Here is a 22,282-nt window from a genome sequence, read left to right as displayed (position 1 = left end):
AGACTGCTCACGTGCTTCAGTTTAAATGTGCACCTCATCAGGGCAAGAGTGCTCATCACCTTTCCTAACTCAGCCCTCATCGCTGTCGTAGGTGAGCGGTATGCAAGCAGATCTGTAAAATAAGAATTGACACGCTCCTCTGGGAAATTTAACTCATGAGACTAATAGCCAATCCGTGGTTTATATTCTGCATCTTAACTTGTTCAATGCATGTTTAATTTGGGAGGGTTACTTCAAGGTTATGGCAGGGGTGCTTTGCTGCTATAATTTCGGTTGTGGAATGCAGTTCTTGTTGGAATCAGGTACATCATGTACTTCTACTCTTTTGTCAGAGAGCAGAAAGACAAACACGAATGATGGACTCCGTCCAGTATGCAGAATTTTGTGAAAGTCGGCAATTGAGTTTTTGTAAGTATTATAACGGCTGAACTGTATTAAGATGTTCGATTATTATTTCATGTAATAGAGAACACAGCAGAACCTCATGTTTTTTGAAAGCACTTTTGTTTCATCCGCAATAACAAAACTTTAAATTCTTTGTCTGCATAACTCCTGGGAACAGTTAATTTAGCATAGTTTCAGGTTGTCAAGGAGAGTATTTTTTTTGAATATTTACCAGGCTTTATATATGCTCAAATACTGTGCTGGTGGGGACGACTGCAAAGATAGAACTGGTAAAGAGTTAATGGTTTAAAACAACCATGCTTGCCTGAAGTCTGTCGTGGTGGTGTTCTAGTCAGCATATTAGTAAAGTTTCATGGTTGCAGGTTTTTCGGAATGCATCTAAAATTAGAGAAGAGCAGCAAGTTTTGCTTTTATTTCCCTATCCGCAGAGACACAAAGAACTTACTAAAGTCTTTTCTATTTTAAGCTGTAAGCTCCTGCTGTGGAATTTATTCAACATTAGCCAAATTCATCAGTATACGCCATTCCAACACTAATAACATGATGACAGAATTAGGGCTTTACTAGCACTGAAAACCAACTTACTAGAAGTACTTGTGGGCCACAACTATAATGAGCTGTAAATTAATGGGCTTGATCATGTAGCAAAACATCATTACAGAAGCGGTTAAGTGATGACTAAGGTTTTAGGTCAAATGTCAGAGAAAGTGAGGTGAAGGAGCCAGTAAAAATCATGACAAAACAGCACATGATCCTACAAGACAGACTTGAACACAATGGTGTCTTTAAATGAGAGACCTTATCTTGTTCTTCCTTTTAAATTCGAAGAAAGAGTGATTCATTTATGGCAAATAAATGACACATTTGAAATACTGTTCAGTATCAGCAAATGTAGGAAAACATGTTTTGTAAGCATTTCTTTTCCTAATTCAATATGTTTTGTAAGCTGAGTTATAATTTGGCATCACACATCTGTGAGCCATTAGCTAAATGATACTTCAGATTAGGGTGACTTCAGGAAATGAGAGGTTTGTGATAAAGTCATTTTTTAAATCCAAAAATTATCATCTGGAGACAGAACAAATAGAAATCTTAAATTTGTGAAATAAAGTGGAATGTTGCTGACCAGGGGATTGTGATCTATAAAAATAATCTCAGTGGTATTTTCACAGTGTTTTCAAATGACCATGTCTATGCAGTTCTTTTTCACTGGCATTTAATGTCATTAAAGTATAAGAGAATTACAGTGCTTAGAAATTAGTAGCAAGAGAGACTCATGCACAAATTCAACTGCATGATATGAACTCAACTAGATAGAATATACTAAAGGCCATGCAGAACATTTGTTCAAAACTAATGCAAAGGCTATTTTTTTTACTTATTTTCTTATATTTTAGTAAAAATTGAATGTATTGCTATGTTTAAAGTAGTAAACCTTTTTACCATTGTATAAAGCCATGATAACTGTCACAAGAGAATAAACCTGGAAGGGACTTCAAGAAGCCTGTTCTAACAATATATATTAATAATTACAGCTCCACACATTCCTGTGCACTTCTAAAGCCAGGCAAAAGAAAAGATCCATCAAAGGATCAAGTACTACAGGATTACAAATTTAAATTCTAGGGAACATTTTGTGGTCCTGCTGTCAGCTTCACACTTCTCTTGCTTGTTCTTTTGTTTGTTTTTTCTTCAGTGACCCAATGTAGCCTTCTCCTTCTCTTTCCCTCCTAAAAATATAACCATTATTTACACCTGTTTTCTGTTTAACACCTGACTTGTCTTTAGCTTTTTAGTCCTCTTTGAAGACTCTCTTTGAAAGAGCTATTTCAAATGATTCTCCCACTTTGTATTTACTTAATTTTGGTTGTCCTGTCTTCACAAACAGCCCTCATTAAGACCTCTATGTTACTAGCTCCTTTCTGTCCAAGTTTCCACAGCTTTCTGTGATCAGCTTGTCCACCACTGACCTATCTCTTTTACAATAATATATTCAAAATCAGGTTTGTCCCATCTACAGTCCTCTGAGGTAGACCCTTCCTTGTTGTGAAATCTCACATATGATTGATTAACTGTGTGTTTTTCTCTTTACTGCATGCTGCTTATGGGTCTCCAAAATGTTGTGTATGAAATAACAGTCTTTCCCCACTACTTCCATTTTGATAATTCCTTCCTTGGCCAATCAAACCACATTCACACTCCTTGTTTCACATTTTCTACAACGGGAAAAAATGCCTTATTTTGGCCTACCTGTTGTTAACTTTTCCTTTTCCCCTTATGATTTTAACTGGCAGCAAAGAAAGCATCCAAGTTCCGTGACTGGTTGGACTGTAGCAGTATGGAAATAAAGCCAAATGCAGTTGCAATGGAGATTTTGGCCTATTTAGCATATGAGACCGTGGCACAGGTAAGGGAGTATACTGATTGAACTCTAGTTAAACAAGATGAATTAATTACTGGTGGATGTACTTCAGCCTCAGGTGACTGTGTTGTGTGCCCCTTCAAAAGCATGCAGGCACTACTTCAGCTAACCAAGCTAACTGGATTCCTGTCTGTCTTTCAATTTACTGTATGACGGACATGTACTACACCATATAGGTAGTAGAAATGTTTTGTAATGGTTACAGAGGAGAGCGGAGTCCAGCACGAACTTTATTCAAGTCCAGACTGAAACCACATACTTCGCTATGTGACCTTTGGCAGTGTGCTGTGGCTCATTCAACCCCATTGCACAACTGGATTAAAAAGCAGGATTTCCTGGAAAACAAAACATGACCTTAGTGCCAAGCCGAGCCCTCTTGGGTAGATAAATTACTCCATATATTTACAGGAGTGGAAAAGAAAGATTCCTTAGGCTGAAATATCTCTGAACAATTTTGTTTTCAACTGAGAAACACTAAGAATAATCTGCCCTAACCCACAACTCCTCTCTCTCTTCATTGTTACGATGGCATTTGTAGTAAGTACCATGTCACTAAACCTACCTGTTTATCGGCTCTTTTTGCCCCTCCAGTTGGTGGACTTGGCCCTTTTGGTTAAGCAGGACATGGCTCCCAAAGCTGGCGACCCATTCAGTCATGCCATATCTGCCACCTTCATACAGTATCACAACTCTGCTGAGGTAAATCTTGCTTTTTCACATATTAATGCATTTTATGGTTTTTTACATGTATTTGGTAGTTTGTTGCTTTCAAAGTAGATGTTATTGAATGTGGTGTTGATACAGGCTTCCGTTACGGAGTTTATGAACATTGAAGTTATGGATTTAGATGGAAAGACATTAAATTATAGCTCCAAATGTTAAATTCTTAGCAGCATCTTTATATTTAAATGTAAATCCTCTTTTCTTGGGTGGAAATTTCTTCTCTCTGTATTGAAGGCTCTCTCTATCGCAGATTTGGAGATTAAAGCTGTCAACAGTAGCAAGTGCAATAAGTGCTGTATCGCATGCGTTGCTGTGATACAGATATTATAGTAACCTCTAGAAAGAGCAGACTGAATTCTGTATTACATGTCTTCTGACAGTAAATCTAAGAAGGCAATAATTATCTTTTTTCTAATTTGATTATATAATGGCTGTTTGACATCTTGCTTTTATAGCCACATCTCTTTGGGCAATCTACAAGTGTGAAGACCAGCCTTGACTCTCCTGAAAACACACCACCTCCTACACCCACACCCCCAGCATCAGCAGGACAGCAACATCTTGGGAAAACCCCATCAGGAGCCCTGGGGAATGGTGGAATTGGACAGGACTCTACCAAATCCAAACAAAGGAAAAGAAAAAAGGTATTTGGTGCACGAGGCTGAAAAAAAAAAAAAGAAAAAGAAACCAAAACATCTTCAGGAAATAACATGTCTCATTTTAAATACCAATTTTAACCTATATCACCTGTTAACTACCAATGTTATTGTAGGGCCAAATGTGTGATTTGGTGTTTTTTCTATCAGAACTAGGCTAAAGCTTCTCAGTAATGCCTGCAAACTGAATTTTGTTGAGGTAACAACTGCTGCTTCTAAGATGAGCTGCTCCTCTACAGCCACAGCGGTAGATACCACCCCAAATAATCATCCCCTTCTCTGACAGTAGCAGCTAGCATAGGTTTTGAGGTTCAGAGCATAAGCAAAGTAGGCAAAGAGGCGGTTGTGATTTTTCTGCTCCCAGCAGCCTTAGGCGACTGCCTTCTTCGTCTATAACAACTTTGCCTGACCTGCTTTATTTTTATGCCAGTTGGTTGCAATCAATCTAAATATTTGTTTACTTTGCATAAAATCTGGCTGTCTTGTATTCAGAGTGTGAAATGTAAATATTAGAATTCCTGTCTTCTGTTGTAGAGCCTTGGTATTCTATCTGAGAGGAATATATATACCTTAAAACCACAAGGGAAATAGATTTGATTAAATAAACTGGCTAGGAAGCACTGTGTTAGTCACTTAGGGCCTTTTTGAAAAAATGTGATGGCCATACTCATTTTGCTGCAGAGCAATGGAGTGACTTGTAATTTTCTCATGTGTGTTATTATTCTCCTAAACCACTCATTTTTTCTAGAGTTAAACCAGTGATTTTTACAATGACAGGTAGAAAAAGATGTATTTTCTCCTTCTAGTGTCATCAGTGCTGTAGACACTCCTGATACGTTCAACTTTCTCTCTGCCCTTATTATACCCTGTTTAGAAAGCCTTTAGTGAATCCTAAAAACCTCTCTGAAGACTTTTGCTTTTTTGTCTTCCTTTTTTATATTATGTTTGATTATGTTTTGCTTCTGTGGCTGATTTCCATTATAATTCCTAGGAACAAGAATTTAGCTGGAGATGTAGTTTTTGATACTTTATATTTCACTAGCGCTGTGAGTTTATTTTAAATTCTTAGTGTTTGACTTAATGCCTTTTAAAATAACTATATTCTAAAAAGTGCACAGTTTTAATGAAATGTTCCCATGACTTATCCAATTTGGTTAGGTATATACTGGATATAACTGAGGCATTGAGACAAATGAGTTAACTTGGTGAAGAATGTTATTCTTAGTCCATGAAGGCCCAGTCCAGCAGAAAATATTTGAGTTTCATGTTCCCTTTATGAACGTCAATCAGCAAGGGAAGAATCTGCCATCGTATTATGAATAATTCTGTGTGTACACAGGCTCCAGTGGACTCGGCACTCTTAAAAATAACGCATTTTGTAAAAAATATCCCAAGTTTGAAAGCATTAGTATATATTGTAAATGTATGAGGGGACTGTGTATGTGTGTACATTAAACTTCAGTGTATAATTCAAGTTTTTGTCATTGTTAGTGCATTCACTAATCCATTTTCATGAATTTATTACCAAGCAGCCATCATTCTGATAAGTTGTCTGAATCCTGGCAAGCAGCCGTTGTCTATATAGAGCCTAAACCAACATTTCTCCTAGGAAGGAGAAGAGAGTAACTTTTTCTTTTAAAATCCTGGAGAATTTTTGTAAAATCAATGGCCCAGTAGCAGTGAATTCATATTTTTCCTATTTAGGGTCCTTAATCCAAAAAGTCCTTTGAAATTTGAAAACATTCCAGTTTGAGGTAATTAAAATATTTTTGCATCACTCTAACACCATTATGTCACATGTTTCATCTTCAAATTTCAATCTGATATTACTCAATGGTGATTTTGGTGTCAAATTGCGTTCCACTTTGGGTACTTGTTCAATATTTTCCCCACCCCTTGACATCATAATGAGAGCCTGAAATGTTTTAAAAATACTTTCTGTGGTTATTGCAGTATGACTTATATGACCCTTTCATTTGAGTTTGAACATTTTCTGCTCTTTTCAATTGCAACATACAGCAGCACTAGGTGAAAGATTTAAGAGGACAAATATGGTGTTCTTTGGGTCTCTTAAGCAAAGTTCATGTAAAAGTCCTCTTTGATTTGTTAATAGCTTTTTTTCTCTAATGTAGTGTGTGGCAGCAATGATGTGTATCCTCAGGAAAAAAAATTGGTCCATTTTATAAAGGTTTATTTTCATACTTTATGCACTGTAGGTCTGTTGTGTGTTTTTGATTTAGTAACAATTTATGTGTTTTTCTGTTGCAGAGCACTGCAGCCTGTGGTGTAGAGGCTCAAAGCGATGCCATCCAGCCCAGCCACATCAGAGAGGCCATTCGACGCTATGGCCACAAGATTGGCCCCCTTTCCCCATTCACAGTACGTAATAACAGAGTTATAAAAAGTTATATTTATAATCTTAAAGAACTTTGATTTTCAAGTGGTCAAATGAAGAAGCTTTGGAATTGTTTAGAGCAATTTGTGGTGACTGTAATTTTCTTTATAAAAGTGGCATAATTCTCTTGGGAAATAAAACTTAGTAATTTCTGTCTCTTTTTGGAAAGACAAAAAAGTTTTTTTTTTCTTTTAAATATTATTTTCTTTCAATTACAAATTATGCTTTTTTGTTAGTGCTTGAATTTTCTGTTTTTGCAAAGTTTAGGTTTACAGTTATTTTAAATTATATGTATTCCAATATGGTGAGGAGCACTTTATATTCTAAAATTAGTTGTGTGTCAGATACTGCTCCTATTGGAAGTTGAACTCTCAAGTGACACATTTATGGTTGGAGAAAGAAGAGAATGGTTTCTTTAGACAACTTTGAACCTCCACTAAAATGTAATAGAACTGAGCTTGTGGTAAAACACTGATGGGTTGTGAGGTTTTGCCATCGTTTTTTCTATGCAAATTGCAAATCCATTGTTCAGAGCAGCCAAACGAATGCTTTATTTAATTTTCTCAGCTGATAAAAATGTGAAAGTAGTCCGTCTCCAGTGTCATAAATTGGGGTCATTTTCTTCTGATCTGCTGTTCTATGTGGCCTTGCTTACCTCAGGAAAGTACATTTACATTTAGGAAAGAATGAATGTCAAAGAAATCATTACAGGAAAAAAACAAAACAAAACAAAGCAAAAAACAGCACACTAGATCTGAGCTCCTAAAAATCAGGAAGAAATTAGCCATTTTTGGAGGGAATTTAGGAAAGAAAAATGATTCTGAACTTGGAGGAAATTCATCTACATAAAAATTATACAGAAGTATATGAAGACCATATATTTATGGTCTTTACATAATTTATGGTCTTTACATAATTTTACTTCTCTCTCTTGCCAGTCACAAATGCTAAATTAATATCATGTAAAGTGTAAGATAGAATTTCTAGTCCAAAATAGAGAAGTGTCTTTAGCAGAAGTTTGCTAAGAGATGTAGCTAAGAACATGGCAATAGCTTCTGAAAGCAGAGAATATATTTAATTTTATTATGTAAAGAGCTCACATAAACAATTACAGAGAGGTAAGTCTTCCTTCCCTGTCCCTCACTGAAAGTGATTTGGTTAATTATTAACCAAAGTTTGAAATTTCTCTGCAACCACAAGATATAATAAAATACTTGGGTTTGGGTTGGGGTTTTTTATGTCCTGCAATCTTGTGAACTTCCCAAAGAGCACAACTAACTGAACAGTTTAATTTGTTGACATTACCTACTGTCAATGTGGTTGATGAGATGAGCAGATCTTGTTCCCTCTAAACAAGCCAAGAACCCTACCTTTTCATATTGCCAGACTCTCACACTGTTGTATTAAAAATATTATCTTTAGGCATTTTGAAGAGTACTGCGGCAACACTTCTTTTGAATGACTTCTGCTTTCTTCTATTGGCACTGCCTTCACAATAGTTTCTTTGTGTATCTGCATGACCTCCTAGACAAGATGACAGAACTAGGAGGAAAGGTGGCTTTACTCAGTGTGCTTCTTGTGCTTCTTGTGATTCTGTAGCAACACGTTAAAAACTGCAGAGAGAAATATTGAATGGGTATAATGGGTATCTGTCATTATGTTCAGTGAAGTCATGCTTTTGGTCGTTTCCACCCTTAAAACTAACCTAAAGGTCATGTAGAGAAGTTAGGAATATACATTTGCACACCGTCTCTTCCATTTCTCTTAATCCTGTTGATCATTATTCCACATCAGATCTGATTTTGTAATCACTAGGTGCCCTGACAGAGTCTGCTGTAGGTGAGGAGGAAGGATTTTTCTGCATGCCCAGATGTTGTACACTGTTTTCTGATGGTAGTTTACCGTTCGTGTTAGCAGTCCTACTACAGAAGCAAGGAAAAGAATGAAGAAACAACCGTTTTTGTGAGCTATATATATGTTCGGTTCATCCCTAAAATGGATAGATTAGACTGAACTTCAAGTAAAAGATGTAGTTCTACATTCTTACTATAGTAACGAGAAGAAAGTGTAACTCTGCACTTTGTGCAGAGGAATAATAGGCAAAATAAGTTATTCACAGTATTCAACAACAGTTTTTTGAAAACAAGAGCATGTTACTGCTCCTGAGCGCTGACCATTGAGAAAGGATTGGGGAAAGAAAAAGGAATAACTTTAAATGCTTTCCTGTCTTCCAAAGTAATAGTACATGAGCTTCAGCACAGTACAGTTATTGGGGTTTAATAAATTATTTTAATTTTGTAGGCCTATGCTGTTCTGAAGTTTTCTTGGATATGTGACTATTGAGCAGTAAGGAGGATTTACAGAAGAATTTTACCCTTGCTGTAAATTAGTGAGAAAAAATGGACAGCTCTGGACTCTTTTTCATTTTAAATAATTTCCATCTCATTCCAGCCATTCATACAAGGCAGAGAGCAAACATTTTCTTTTTCGTTTGGGAGATTATTTTTAATTTAGCAAGAGTTGGGTTTTGGCTTTCTGCTATGCTGCCTAGTGTGAGGCATTCAGTAGTCTCCCCGAAATTCGCTATGTATCATTTTTAATGTTTATAATTAACAGCATCGGGTTTTGAAAGACTTTATCGTCTGTACAAATGGATTGAGTTTAAATCAGCAGTATATCTGGAGAAATGAATAAAAATCTGGACCTGCAAAGTATCTGATAATATTTCCCCATTTAAAATTGCAAGACGTTATAAAATCCATGTTCTCTGTATGAAAAATCCCATGCAGATGATTGCATTTTAAACCAAAACCAGACAGGAATATTCTAACTGCCCTTCATATTAAAATGCAGAACTTTTTTTTTTCTCCCTGCGTTATATTTTTTTGTCTTCTTTTTTTTCTCACCTTCTTATAGTTTCTCACCTCTAGTGAGCCAGGACTTCTCAGTTCTTAGACTAAAGCTAATTTCTGCACTGTCTGGAAACTCACCCTCAGTAGTGGCAAGACCCACACATAATTGCAGAGACAGATGAAGGTATAGGTATTTGAGTAGATTGCCAGCTGGGAAACCATCCCTGTTTTCTCCAGATTCAACATCACACTCCAAAAATGTGAAACCCCGCTACTTTCCTTCTCCGTTGGGTTACAGGAAGGGATCTGCCTTGCTTTAAGACTTGATTAACATGTTTTTCAGTGATAACTCATTCATATTTGGCCCAGGTACTTTCCCATGGACACTTTAAGCTAACTCCCTAGAAAGGTCTCTGTGTTTGAGTCGCTTGCCATGGAGATTGATGTATGAGGCCTTGATTCTGCTCAACTGAATAAAATTTACTTGTTTCCTTGGCACAGTTCACAAGAGGATCTGAACTGATAGGAGAGTCCTCTTCTGGTCTTGTGTTTATCCTACCAGTAAACAGCCGTCACTGTGGTGTGGGTTGTTTGGCTTTTCCTCAGACAGGTTTTCCATTCCTCAGGGTGGTTGAGAGCAGAACAACCAGGTACACCAGATCAGAGGACCATGAGAACCTTTCACATCTAGGTATTGGCTCTAATCTTCTCTTGGTAGTAAAGTGGTGTCTTCATCAAGAAACTTCCATGTATCGGGGACTGACTTTGGGATGGGTGCATTCAATATGAGGTTTACCCGTAGGTTCTTCCCTGAGCACCATCAGTCGTGGTCTCATATTGAAGCTTGATGTTGGAGGAGACAGAGTGAGTGGACCTTATAGGTTGGTTCCATACCAGGAATTTCCAAAGTCAACCTTTCCATTTTAGATGTAAACAAGAAAGCAGTAGTTCATATCTGGGATCCCTCTCGGTTATGTTTCTCTGGTGAAAATGTCTGATGTAGATCTTGCCTTATGTTCCAGCTCCTCACATGGGATTCAGGACAACAAGTTATCTCAGTTTTTCATATGCCGTCTCACAGCTTGGGCACCAGGTTGTTCTCAGAGTTAGGGTTCTCATCGCTTAGCTCCATTTCTTACACACTACTGCTCCAAAGGATTAAAAGAAGTGAGTTTAGTTTTTTCTACTCATTTGACTAACCTTTTTCATTCCTCAAGTCTGTATTCTTAATAAGATGAAAGACTTTCCATGAGTAATGTTGGGGTGCAGTTGGTGGCTGTCTTTCCGTATCACCCATCCTTGTGTAGGATAACACGACTGTTACATTTCTTTCTTCTAGTTAGCAAACTCATCCCCTAGCAGTTTTGGTTCAAATACTAACTTTCTGAATACAGCAGGCTCTTGACAACAGCCAGTCTGTTGGTTATTACATTGATCCATAAAAATATCCCTTCTAGTGGCTTCAAAGAGATCAGGGAAGGTTTTAGATCTTTCTGATACAGTTTTTCCCTCAGACACCGTAGAAAATAGCTCAGACTTCTGTCTAATGTTATATCAAGGTTTTGCACTACCTAGAAAATAAACATAGCCTATGTCAAATAGTTCTTGTTACTGAGGTCTAAAGAAATGGCCATACTTGGTTATGTAAAAATCTGCTGTAGGACTGTTAATATATCTCCTCCATGTTTGATTAGACACATGCCACCAGATCTCTACGTCATTGAAGTATATTTGTTGTGGAAGTCTTTTTTAATATAGATTGCAGGGGGCTCCTCAGTGCTCCGTCTACATTTTTACCAAATTAAGACACAGTGGTCATTGTTAACTGCATGACAACTCAAAGGTGTGCTTGTATGTCTGGATAGAGAACTGTGTCATTGGAGTCACGCGCTATGTGAATATGCATGGAAGTAAGCCCTTGAAGAAGGAGAGGTTAATTTTCTGTCATTGATTTGCATATATTTTGTTGTATATGTTCTCATCTGCCCATCTTTTCTCAGTTTTTTCAGACTCCCAGGGGGTGAGAAACAAAGCGCTTTTGTGACAGTTTAGCCAATGCAAAAAAATAACCAATTATGGCTAATCCACTTGACTGGGAGTTGTAATGGCCTCTCAGTACTTCAGGAAGGAGCTCTTCCTGAATACACCATCAGTCATTTTGTACTCAACATCTAGTGTTTAACTGGATATGAAACTAAGATTACATTTACTGCGTTAGTGTCCTGGTATGCTTTGCTTCCTTGTGTGAGTAGGTTTCCCAGAAGAATCGATGTACGTTTACTAAATGCATTCATAGTGGGCCAGTGACTGTTTAGGCCAGAACCAGTTATGTCACTATCTGAGAATTAATGTAAATTGTTCTAAGTGAATAAATAAATATTTCAAGACTGTTAGGTAACTATTAGTTTTGTTAGATGAATGTTTTTTACAGAAATAGAGATACTGAGCATTTTCAAGCATTAAACCATTTATAGAGGTGAAGAGCACTAGTAACAATAATAATTGCCATGACACTTGGATTTTTCCTAACACATTTGTTATGGACATCTCAAACTGCAGACTTTTTGCTGTAACATCCATTGAAGCGTTCTCTTGATATTAATGGAGTAATATCTGACATGCCGTGTTTGGCAATTTTCTCTGAAAGAATTGCAATGTATTGTATCTTAGGTCTGTGACACCAGAGTGAGGCACAAAGGAAAGGAAAGAGCAGAAACAAAGCAAAATTTCTTTGAATATTCATCCCAGGGTGCTTACTGACTGGGAGAAACCCTTGCCATACAGAATTCCTCATAGAACCTGCGGCTCATGGACTTGCATGCCAGCTGGCGGGTCATGTTGACTGATTCTGGTAGTGAGGAATCCAAAGCACACTATGGGATAATGGATGTTCTCTGACTTCAGGCTTCTGCATATATAAAAAGGAATGTGGGGATTCCACAGTTTCTAGGTTCTCCACCCTGAAGTGTAGGATATTAATTGTAGAATCATAGAAAGGTTTGGGTTGGTAGGGACTTTAAAGATCATCTAGTCCAACTTTTCTGCCATGGGTAGGAACATCCTCCACTAGACCAGGTTGCTGAAAGCCCCATCCAACCTGGCCTTGAACACTGCCAGGGATGGGGCAGCCACAGCCTCTCTGGGCAACCTGTTCCAGTCTCTCACCATCCTCATCCTGATAGAACTGCCAGCTTCATTCTTTCAGCTTTGAGAAAGAGTTGACCTAGGTTGACCTGCATTCAAATGTTCAAAATGATTTTGCATTCCGCTGCAGTTTGAAGCATACATGCTAGAACCCTGCTATTGCAGAGTTGTACTGATGTGATTCATGTTTTACTTTTGGTTTCACTGAATCTTGCTGGTTTTGACTGGTTGAACCTTGATGGAACTGAGATGAATCTCATCAGGTTTAGTTGTGAGATGCAAACACACTTTCTTTGCAAAATGACTAGATTTCTGAAGGAAATCATGCAGAGAACTTCTATTTTGTAGAACACTTCAAAATACTAGTGTTAGTTCTAAAATGGAAAACCTGAGTGTAAATACAAGTTGGTTTTTTTGCTACTGAATAGCTCAGTCCCATACGTAGAATTTAGATTTTATTTCTGCTTAAAAAGCAAATATAGGAGAATATTTTATAAAAAAATACATATTCTTTTGGGACTATTTTCTTAAGATGGTTAATATGTATTTGTAAAGCATGAACAGTGATATTTTCTGAGGTCTTTCCCTTTTGTGCTGTTTCATCATGATTGTCCCTCTCTTCCATCTGATTTGGTGATAAGTGTTCCTAATGAGCCAGCTTTGGAAGAAGAGTTAAGCTGTGTAATTTATTCTTTAGCAGCATTTGATGGATGTTGGTTTGGACAAAAAGAGCACTTTGAAAGTTTTGTAATCATATGGTAAATGAGAACTAACATTAAACTAGTGAAAATGATCCGTTTGCATTTATTTTGACCTTAATAGCTATGTCAAAATGGCTAACATAATTAGAGCATTTAGGTTTTGTCTCCAAGTGCAAGCCACAATGGAAAGCAGCAAGTGTACTCTAGGTTATTCTACATTGTATTATGTCTAAGGTAGTCTAGACATATATTTTATCCATATTTTCTCTACAAACAGTATTGGGTGGTACTCAGTATTGCCTATTTTAAGGCATGGTCCAGACTTTCAAGGAGCAGAGAAATAAATAATTAATCTAAAAAATAGTGCCATATAATTTTGCAAGACAGGAATGGGAAATATGTAACTCTTCATCATGTGGGATGATGCAGTTCCATGTGCTGAACCTGAATCTATTTCTCTGTGCATTTAAGTTAAGGAAGTGAGACATTTTATGTGTAGTAATTCATTGCAGACTAAATCTTGCTTCCTTGGTCAAGGAAAATGTGAAATTTCTCTACATAGGATTAACAGACTTTTTATATTGAGACATGAATTTTTATTTGGATGTAAAATTAGTATATATGAATATTCAAATGCTTTTATGTAACATCTATTTGTAATTGTACTCTTCTACGCACGTTTTTTCTTATTATTCACTTAGTTAATGAGTAGAATCATCCTGAATGCCCAGTCATTAAACATCAGCTCAGTCTATCCCAGGATTTCAAGTACAATGATGTTGGTATTACAACCCTTTACATGGAGACTATAACCACAGGATTAGATCATTTCATGGTTCATTCAGACGAGTGGTCTAACTATTAGACACATTGAAGTATGACCTAGAATGAAGAGAGTAAGAGGATTACTTCTTTTACTTGTACAGAATGTATTGGAGTTCAACGGGAAGTCAGTGGAAAGTCATTTAGAGAAAGAGCAAATTGCCATATCTTGTAGCATGGCCTGGGTACATCCCTCTTTCTTCAAGAAACTTTGGTTCTGGACTCTTACTTACTTTACAACATGGCAGCATCATTGATTTCAGTAAGATTCAGGATTAAAGAGGATCAAAATCAATACCAAACCAAATTATAACAAGCTCAATCTTGCTATAGACTGGCCAAAAAAGTAAAATAATAATAATATGTTAGATTTAGATTAATCTAAAAAGCTCATCTCTGTGAAGTGCATAGTGAAATGATCTGCAATCTTGACTGGGTCTGTAGGTATAATCCTAATATTCATCCAAATATTATTCTAAATAATAATATTTAATATGCCAGGGTGTTCACAAAAATATCAGATGCATATTTCTTACCAGGAATACAAGTATAATGTCTCTAGAGAAATTATTTTATTTGAATTGTTTGTATTTCTAAGAGTTAGAGTAACAAACAATAAATAATTCTTCAAAACATTTATTCTGTGATCAATATATAGTGATTACCTGGAACCTTGGTACAAACAGTTTTAAGTAGTACATGAAGAGTTTGTCGGTAGTACTTGTGACCATGAGAGAACAACTCTAGTAAAAAGTACAGCTAGCATCCTCTACTCTGAAATTAAAATGAAGTGGTCAGCTACAACAGTGGAAGACCACAGGCAAAAAGAATAAGAAAATGTTTCCTAAACAAATTCTTTGTCCCCTTTAGTTTATGCCAGTTCTGAAATGAAATGTTTTAGATGTTTAGTGTAAGAGAAACTGAGTTTATAAATGTAAGTTGTAATCCTGCACAGACCCGCGGAAGACAGTGGCCGTTATTCAGCAGCGTATGCGTGTGTAAATGGAGCATATTGAATGAACAGAGGGTATAACCAGCTTTTTTGGGGGTATTTACTTTTTGGAGAGAATGCTCCTTCAGGCTTCAGGTCATTTCAGTATGAAAAGACTTGCTAGTCTAAACCTTCTCTTGTTAAAAATTTCAGTCCCATAAAATTTCCTAAGCATCATAAAACAATGAATATTTACAAAACCATGTTTATGATACTCCTTGTGACATTCCCTGCACGAAGAACATGTAACACCAGAGTATGGTGTTTGGCAGAGACTTGGATTATTTGGACCTTATACAGCCCTGCCTGTACTCTTATAGGTTCTTAAATAATAAATGCAAGTATTCCGTGTAGACTTCAATACGTTACATGTACATGTAAATTATAGTTTCACAATCAAGTTATACATGTAGTCAAGACCTTTCACTTTTGATGTTTTAAAAGTGCTTGTTATTGATCCTGATTGAGCTCAGCTCTTATGCAAATGCTTAAATCCATTTCTGTTGCAAAAAGTACTGAAGTTTGTCACAAAACTTTAGAAATTCCAGTTTAATAAAGATGATAATTGACTCTACCGATTTCCCTTAGAAACAAAATTTGTGGAATAGTAGCTGAAGACCTGGCAAAGCCGAGGTTGTGAGAGACTAAAACAGCAGATTCAGGGTGTGGAAAGAAGAGAGGGAAACTTTGAAAATGTAAAGGATAGTGTGGCAGTATGATATTTGTGGAGATAAACAGAACAGAACACTTTGAAAAGCAAGTTTGTTTTAGGTGCCTTAAACTTGAAGAAAAATTCAGCTTCACTTCTGGTCTGCAACTTAGTCTTCTTACTGAAAGAAATTTCTTTCTGCATATTTCAGACCAAAATAGCAGTGAGAAGTAGTTCTGGAATACAATCTTCAATAATTGCTTCAATATACACAATGTGGATACTTTACTTCTAAATTTTTCTAAAGCACTTGAATAATAAAAAATTTTGAACGCTGTTTCCGAAAGAAATTAGGTACATAGAAACCAAATAAAAAATCTCTGATATTTAAGGTCCTGTATGTTATATACTGCCCCTATTGATATTCAAAATCAATTGATACTGATTTTGAAGAAGTCAGGATTTCATTCTCAATCGGTTTTCAAAAATGAAATGTATATATTTATGTCAAACATCATTTGCAAACTTTTCCTTCAGTTATACATTCAGTTTCTGGTCTAGAAAAAGTCAAATTGACATTTTTATTGTTTCTTCTCATTTTGAAAGGAAGAAGCAGCATTTTATTTCATTAAACAGTTATATACTTATGATGTCTTTGTCTATACTTCAAGCTATTGTCTGTAGTTATTTGTTATTCTACAGTGTTACCACTGCATTTGAAAAATATGAGTTCTTATTCTATAAAACCAGTAGGAAGTCAAATCTCAGTTTGGAAATCTTGTTCCCTTCTCTCCCAACCCCCAACCCAAGGTTCCTCCTTTCAGATTTATGAAAGAAAACATTTCTTTCTGTAAAAGGTTTTTGTATGCCAGCATCTGGAAGTGTTTATTTCAGTGGCGTGTAATCTATCTGTGGATTTAGTTAGCACCAGACCCCCTTTTGTGTACTCCTGACTTAAAATTTTTATAAATGATCTTGTTGAATTTGTGCCAGTGTGCACATGGTTTGGCTGATTGCTGCATATATCCTTTACCTGCCAGTCACCTTTGATTTATATTCCTTCCCCTCTGCTTTTGCCTTCCAAAAATGGTGCCACTGAACTGTCCTCTAAATCATCTTATTGGATAAATTACTCCAAGATGAGATGGTACAGTTTTGGCCGACTCCTCGACAGAAGGCATTCCTATAATCCATCCTTGCCCGCTCTGTGTAGAACCATTCAAAAAAGAGAATGAACAGGGGAAATCAGGCTCCCTCTTCGGTCTGAGCACTATTTCTTCCAGTGCTATTCAAAAATGCAAAGTCAGACATTTGATTTATATGGCTCTTAATACCATCTGAAGACTGTTTGAGAATCTCTCTCATACCCTCTCCTGAACTGAACTTCTTCATTATATGAGTTTAATCCCAAGTATATGGTTATACGGTTTTCTCCCAGAAAGATTAATTTGTGAAAGAATAGCGTATTTAAGAATATTTTAAAGCATTTCACTTGGAATAGATTGTACAATATACATGACAGTTCTTTCCATGATAAAAATCTCTATTGGTTTCCTTAAACTAAACAGCTAATACTCCTTCAGAATAACAACAGTTCTGTAAGCTTTACTTAATGACATTACTAATTTGGAGAGTTTTATGAAGTTTCCTGGAGAAAAGCAGGTGGCTTGGCAGTAATTTAAAAGGTTCACAATTTGTGGTAGCGGTTTCAGGGGGTTTCATGTTTCTAAAGAGGGAGACCAAGCTGCATATTACTTAAGAGTGTCTGACACAATGATGTATCATTTTGGACTAAGTTTCCAGAAGTTCGTTGGTCATTAAATGTGCTGCTTGACTTTATATTGCAGTTTCCCAGCTGTCCCTACTGGGGGTAATCTTAACGCTCAAACAGAATTTATTAATGAAGGCATAAGCTTACAGCACTGATGAAGCAGTAAGTTGCCCAGATGATTTTATTAAACAGGAACATAGATTTTTCGATAAGACAAAAATGTCATTTAAGTAGATTTGAAAAGAACTGGCTCATTTTCTGCAGAGCACTGGGAAAGTATTTACAAACGGTCTGGATAGTATTTGATATCCTGTGGGGACATTTAAAATTCTTGGATTGCACATACATCAGTGTCTTACTACACAACACAGTACATGAATTGTTGCAAGCAGCACGGACGGCTTTCAGGCAGTATAGATGTGGTTCTGTTGAGGTAGGAGATACTGGCATGAAATGACTCTGCTAATGGAGTTTGCACAACCACGTGGAGGGTTGCTACTCCATTGTGTCGCTGCCTCTTCAAGCACGTTACGCTGGAAGTCCTAAACGAAACATGTGCCTCTTGCTAAACGCAGCAGCTCGCAGTGTAAGGTTTTATTACTTTTCATATCTGATTTAGCAAATAAATGTACTAGCTCTGTCAGTGAGAAGATAATAAGTGTGCTACGAAGTTTGCAATTGACCGAATCTCTCGTATAAAACAAAGCAACTCCTAATCTCATAAGCCTTATGTAATTATTTTTTTCTAACTGTATGGCCAGATTCAAATACATACTAGACACATTTTACACACAGTTGTACTGATGTAAAAGGATCTGAGGGTAAGAATACATTACTTTTTAAATGAAGTGTCTGTTCTTATATGCCTCCTGAGAGGCTTAAAAGACATTTAGTATAAATGAGAATCTGACTTCTGGTACTTTGCTCAAGGCAATCTAACATGTAATACGTAAGTATGTATTTCAGTATAATAAATAATATTATTCAAATATAATTCTACAGCAGATACTAGGGAAAAAAGGTAACTTAATTAAGTGTTCCAAGATATTACACAAAGAGAATATATATAAACATGCCCATCTACAATAATTTACGTTATTTTTTGTAACGACACTGACATCATGTCCATGCAGCATGTACATTCTGGTACAAAGGTTAATAAATAGAAACTTGATAATTGAATAATCTTAGGACCAAAATTGAAGAATCTTAAGAACAAAGTGGCTTTTTCTTACTTGTCGTTACACAGAATAATAGTACAGCTCCCTGCAGGTTTCGTGTTTTTGTGAGTCTGTTAGATTTTGGACAATATGTAATTATACCATTATATAACACAAGATGAGTTGTAGCTGTATTCTGTTCAATTCTTTCAGGTTTCCCTTGAAAATGAGCATTCATTCATATTTTCCCCCCCTGAAAGATTTAAAAGTGCTTTATGAACTAAAACTGCTCGTATTTGTCAGTCCAGCTATAGCAGGGGACTGAGCCAGCTCAGATGTGAGCTGCAGCAGCTGTGTAAGTCTGGAGCAGCGCTGCACGGCTTTGTAGCACAGGATGTGAGCTGTCTAGATGAAACATTATGAGAACTTTAGAATCATGTAATAGAACTGTTTGAGTTGGACTTAATCTACGGTTGAAGAAAATTGCGTGGAACTTAAACTTCTCGCGAACAGGATCTCCATTTTAGATGTTATTTCTACCACTAGTGCTTGACAGACTTGTCCTATTGTGTTGAGCTTGGATAGAGGATGTTTCTGGCATCGCTGACTTGTCACTTTGCAAATAAAGAATGTAAAATCTCTAGACTAACAGGGTAAACCTGGAAAGGAACAAATGATAATCTGGGAACACTAAGACCAAGTGGAAATATTTTTTATAACTCTTATTACCTGTTATTTTCCGTCCTAGTTGCCTACTCTTTTGTTCATGAAGTCCTATAATAATACTCAGACTTGAGCACCTGTTGAGTTAGGCATTGCACACAGGAGAAGACAAATTTCCGAAGTTTAAACAGGGACTTTGTGGTTTGTTTCTCTCTATTTATCATGCCCCACACAGTGAGGTGTCAGTTTTCATTTAAATCTTTGATACTGCTAACAGCAAAAAACGTTGTTTAGCGACCAGTGGTACAAATGATGCTTGATTTCTTCTGGTCTGTGTCCTCTCTCCTCCCCCGTGGCAATGATGCTCATTTTCCCCTCATCCCTCTGATATGCCTCCAGGCAGCAGAAGGCAACACTGCTATATGGTTGCTAGAAAATCTCTTTAACACATTAAGTTCTCCTTTTCTTCAAACTAGACCCATTTCAGGGAGCCTGACTGTGCACTTGGTAGTGTTTGCGAATATTTCTCGAGCAGAATCAAACGAAAACACCAGGCTCGAGGCAACAGAGCACATTTCATGAATTTCAGTTTGGGGTTTCTGTGTTTCTTCCCTTCCTTGAGGTTTTGCACTATTCCAGCTTTCTGACTTTAACTTCAAGGTCGTGTAAGCCTCAATTCAGCAAAGCAATCATCTGCTTAATTTTTAAACTATACCTTCAGTCTGACAAAAGCGCATGCTAAATCGAGGCTTTCAGTATTATTAGTAATATATGTTTTGATTCATCTGTTATTTCAACATTCCTTTTTTTAAAATGCATTGCACATAGGAGAAAAAGATGGAGGAGGATGCTTGTAGGAATAAAGGATTTTCAGAGATGTAAACAGATATGCAGAGAAATATACATTTATAGTTTATATTTATATCTATATTTAAACATATATCAGTAAACAAAACTTAGAAAATAATTTTTGCCATGTGAAAAGCTTTAACTGTTTTTTATTTGTGCATAAAGTGATTCTTCCTGGCATCTTGGTTTCTCTGGACATTTAATTTATGGTAGTTCTTTTGTCAGTGATGGTGACCTTAAAGGCACCAGTAGTAGGTTTGATGAAGAAGACAAGATCCTGGCATTTCTGCTGCTGGGATGAAAGGTAGAATGTTTCAAAAATGTATTTAGTGGAGCAAGAGAATAGTTTAAGCAAGAGGTGGACTGAAATATGAGATTCAGTTATTTTTGTTGTGTTCCATTTCTGAAAATAAGAATGGACGCTGCTCAGCTGAGTAAGTGCAAATTATGCATCTGTGTGTACTGTAAAGGTAGGTGCCAGAATAAGAGAAGATAGCTAAGGGTCCTTAAAAAGTACTAGCAATAAACATAAAATGTGATGAAATTAAGATCAGATCCATTTTCTGGCCTTGTAATATTTGCCTCACTGGAAAGTTTTGGAAGATACTCAAAGGATTTAAACTTAAATACGATGCAACACTGGGTCAATATTGTGGTGTTAGCAGAACTAGAGAAAAATCCTGAAATGAAGGGAAATTCTTGAAAGGAGTATCAGACTCTAGAAATTGAAAAAAAGTTAATCAGGTACCAGTCATGTTTTTAGTGCTGTGTAGTACTTTACTTGTATCCGTGACTGCGATGTCCAGTTTATGATTCAGCTTCAGCCAGGGCTTTCAAGTACATCCCTTGTATCTGCTGTTCCACAGTGACAAAATTTCACAGTCAGGATGGGTTTTTTTGCTTTTAAACCAAGAACTTCTTACTCCTATTTATATCACCCTGGATAATTCAGTTGCCTTCTCGGTGATTTAGTTCTCTAGTTAGTTATTGGTAGAAGATACACCCTTTCCTCCATGTTACTTAGTTACAGGAGAGAGAATATAAAGAGGGATTATTCCATGGTGAGACATTGGTTTGTGTCTTTATGTTAGTTTTATGTTAGTTATGTTAGTATTTATGTTAGTTAATATGCATGTGGATAAAAATATGATGTTTTGGTCTTTCATAAAGATCCTGAGCTGTTCTGCAAAGCCCTGAGAACATGTGTCAAATTAGGTGGTCTCCTTCAGGCTTCAATCGCTGAATGTCTCTGGAACCTGGAATATACCTGAGTGGTTAAAAACCATCCTGTTCTGGTTTACCAATTTGGAATGAATTCCACAGCTAAGAGCTCTGCCTAAGAATTATATGCCTCTAATTTCACATAATTTAAATGGCAATAATGCTAGGAGAATAAAAATAAGAAATAATAAGAATAAATAATAAGAATAAAAATAAGAAAAAATTCACACAATAAATGTTTGCACAAGGTTGCTAGCACTGGCAGGTTAGATAGGTGGGGAAGAGGCTGGTATCCAGCCTGGAGAAATTGTACTAATGCAACATTTCAGGCTGTGTACTGGCACAGGTCGGTCTTTAAATGTGGTGATGTGCTGACAGGATTGTCACTTTTGATGGTAAAGAATTGAGACAACAGGAGAAAAAATAAGACTCTCTAGGGATCTACATGTGTTAGTTTTACTGCAGAAGGTGATAAAACTGCTGGAAGCAAGCAGTCTCCATGCAGAATTATTGCAATACAAATGGCCTGGAAGTGAGACATACTAATTTCACTAGGTTAATTTTGTCGGTGGTGAAGGGTTTGGGTATTTTTTTTGCTTGCAAGAAGGAGGACAAATTATTAATATTTACTGTCAAGAAGACTGTAGTTCTAATTGGTGTTTAGATATGATACTTAAATTACCATCAGAAGATATAGTGTCGATTCGGAGTGTAGATTAGGTGCTTCTGAGAAAAAGCATACAGCTATTTCTGCATCTGTTAACAAGGAAGTTTGAACAATCTCACCATTGTGCATGGAGGGTTTTTTTAAAAAAAGAAGCATATGGTACAGAAGAAAGGTATATACTTGTTACCACT

The 22,282-nt window shown here is 36.6% G+C and overlaps 1 protein-coding gene across 1 annotated transcript in view; it reads left to right on the top strand.

The window, feature by feature from the left end:
- The window catches only part of SUPT3H (SPT3 homolog, SAGA and STAGA complex component), a 280,364-nt gene that overhangs the window by 219,444 nt on the left and 38,638 nt on the right, over nucleotides 1-22,282 (top strand). Inside the window, 5 exon segments of the mRNA XM_075048980.1 lie at nucleotides 333-408; nucleotides 2,700-2,812; nucleotides 3,419-3,526; nucleotides 4,006-4,194; nucleotides 6,475-6,585. Of these exon segments, the coding sequence (XP_074905081.1) occupies nucleotides 333-408; nucleotides 2,700-2,812; nucleotides 3,419-3,526; nucleotides 4,006-4,194; nucleotides 6,475-6,585 (597 nt within the window).

The sequence above is a fragment of the Buteo buteo genome, chromosome 17 (assembly GCF_964188355.1).
Source record: "Buteo buteo chromosome 17, bButBut1.hap1.1, whole genome shotgun sequence".
In the NCBI taxonomy this organism is placed as follows: domain Eukaryota; kingdom Metazoa; phylum Chordata; class Aves; order Accipitriformes; family Accipitridae; genus Buteo; species Buteo buteo.
The sequence above is the reverse complement of the archived record's forward strand: the minus strand, read 5'-3'. Positions and strand labels throughout refer to the sequence as shown.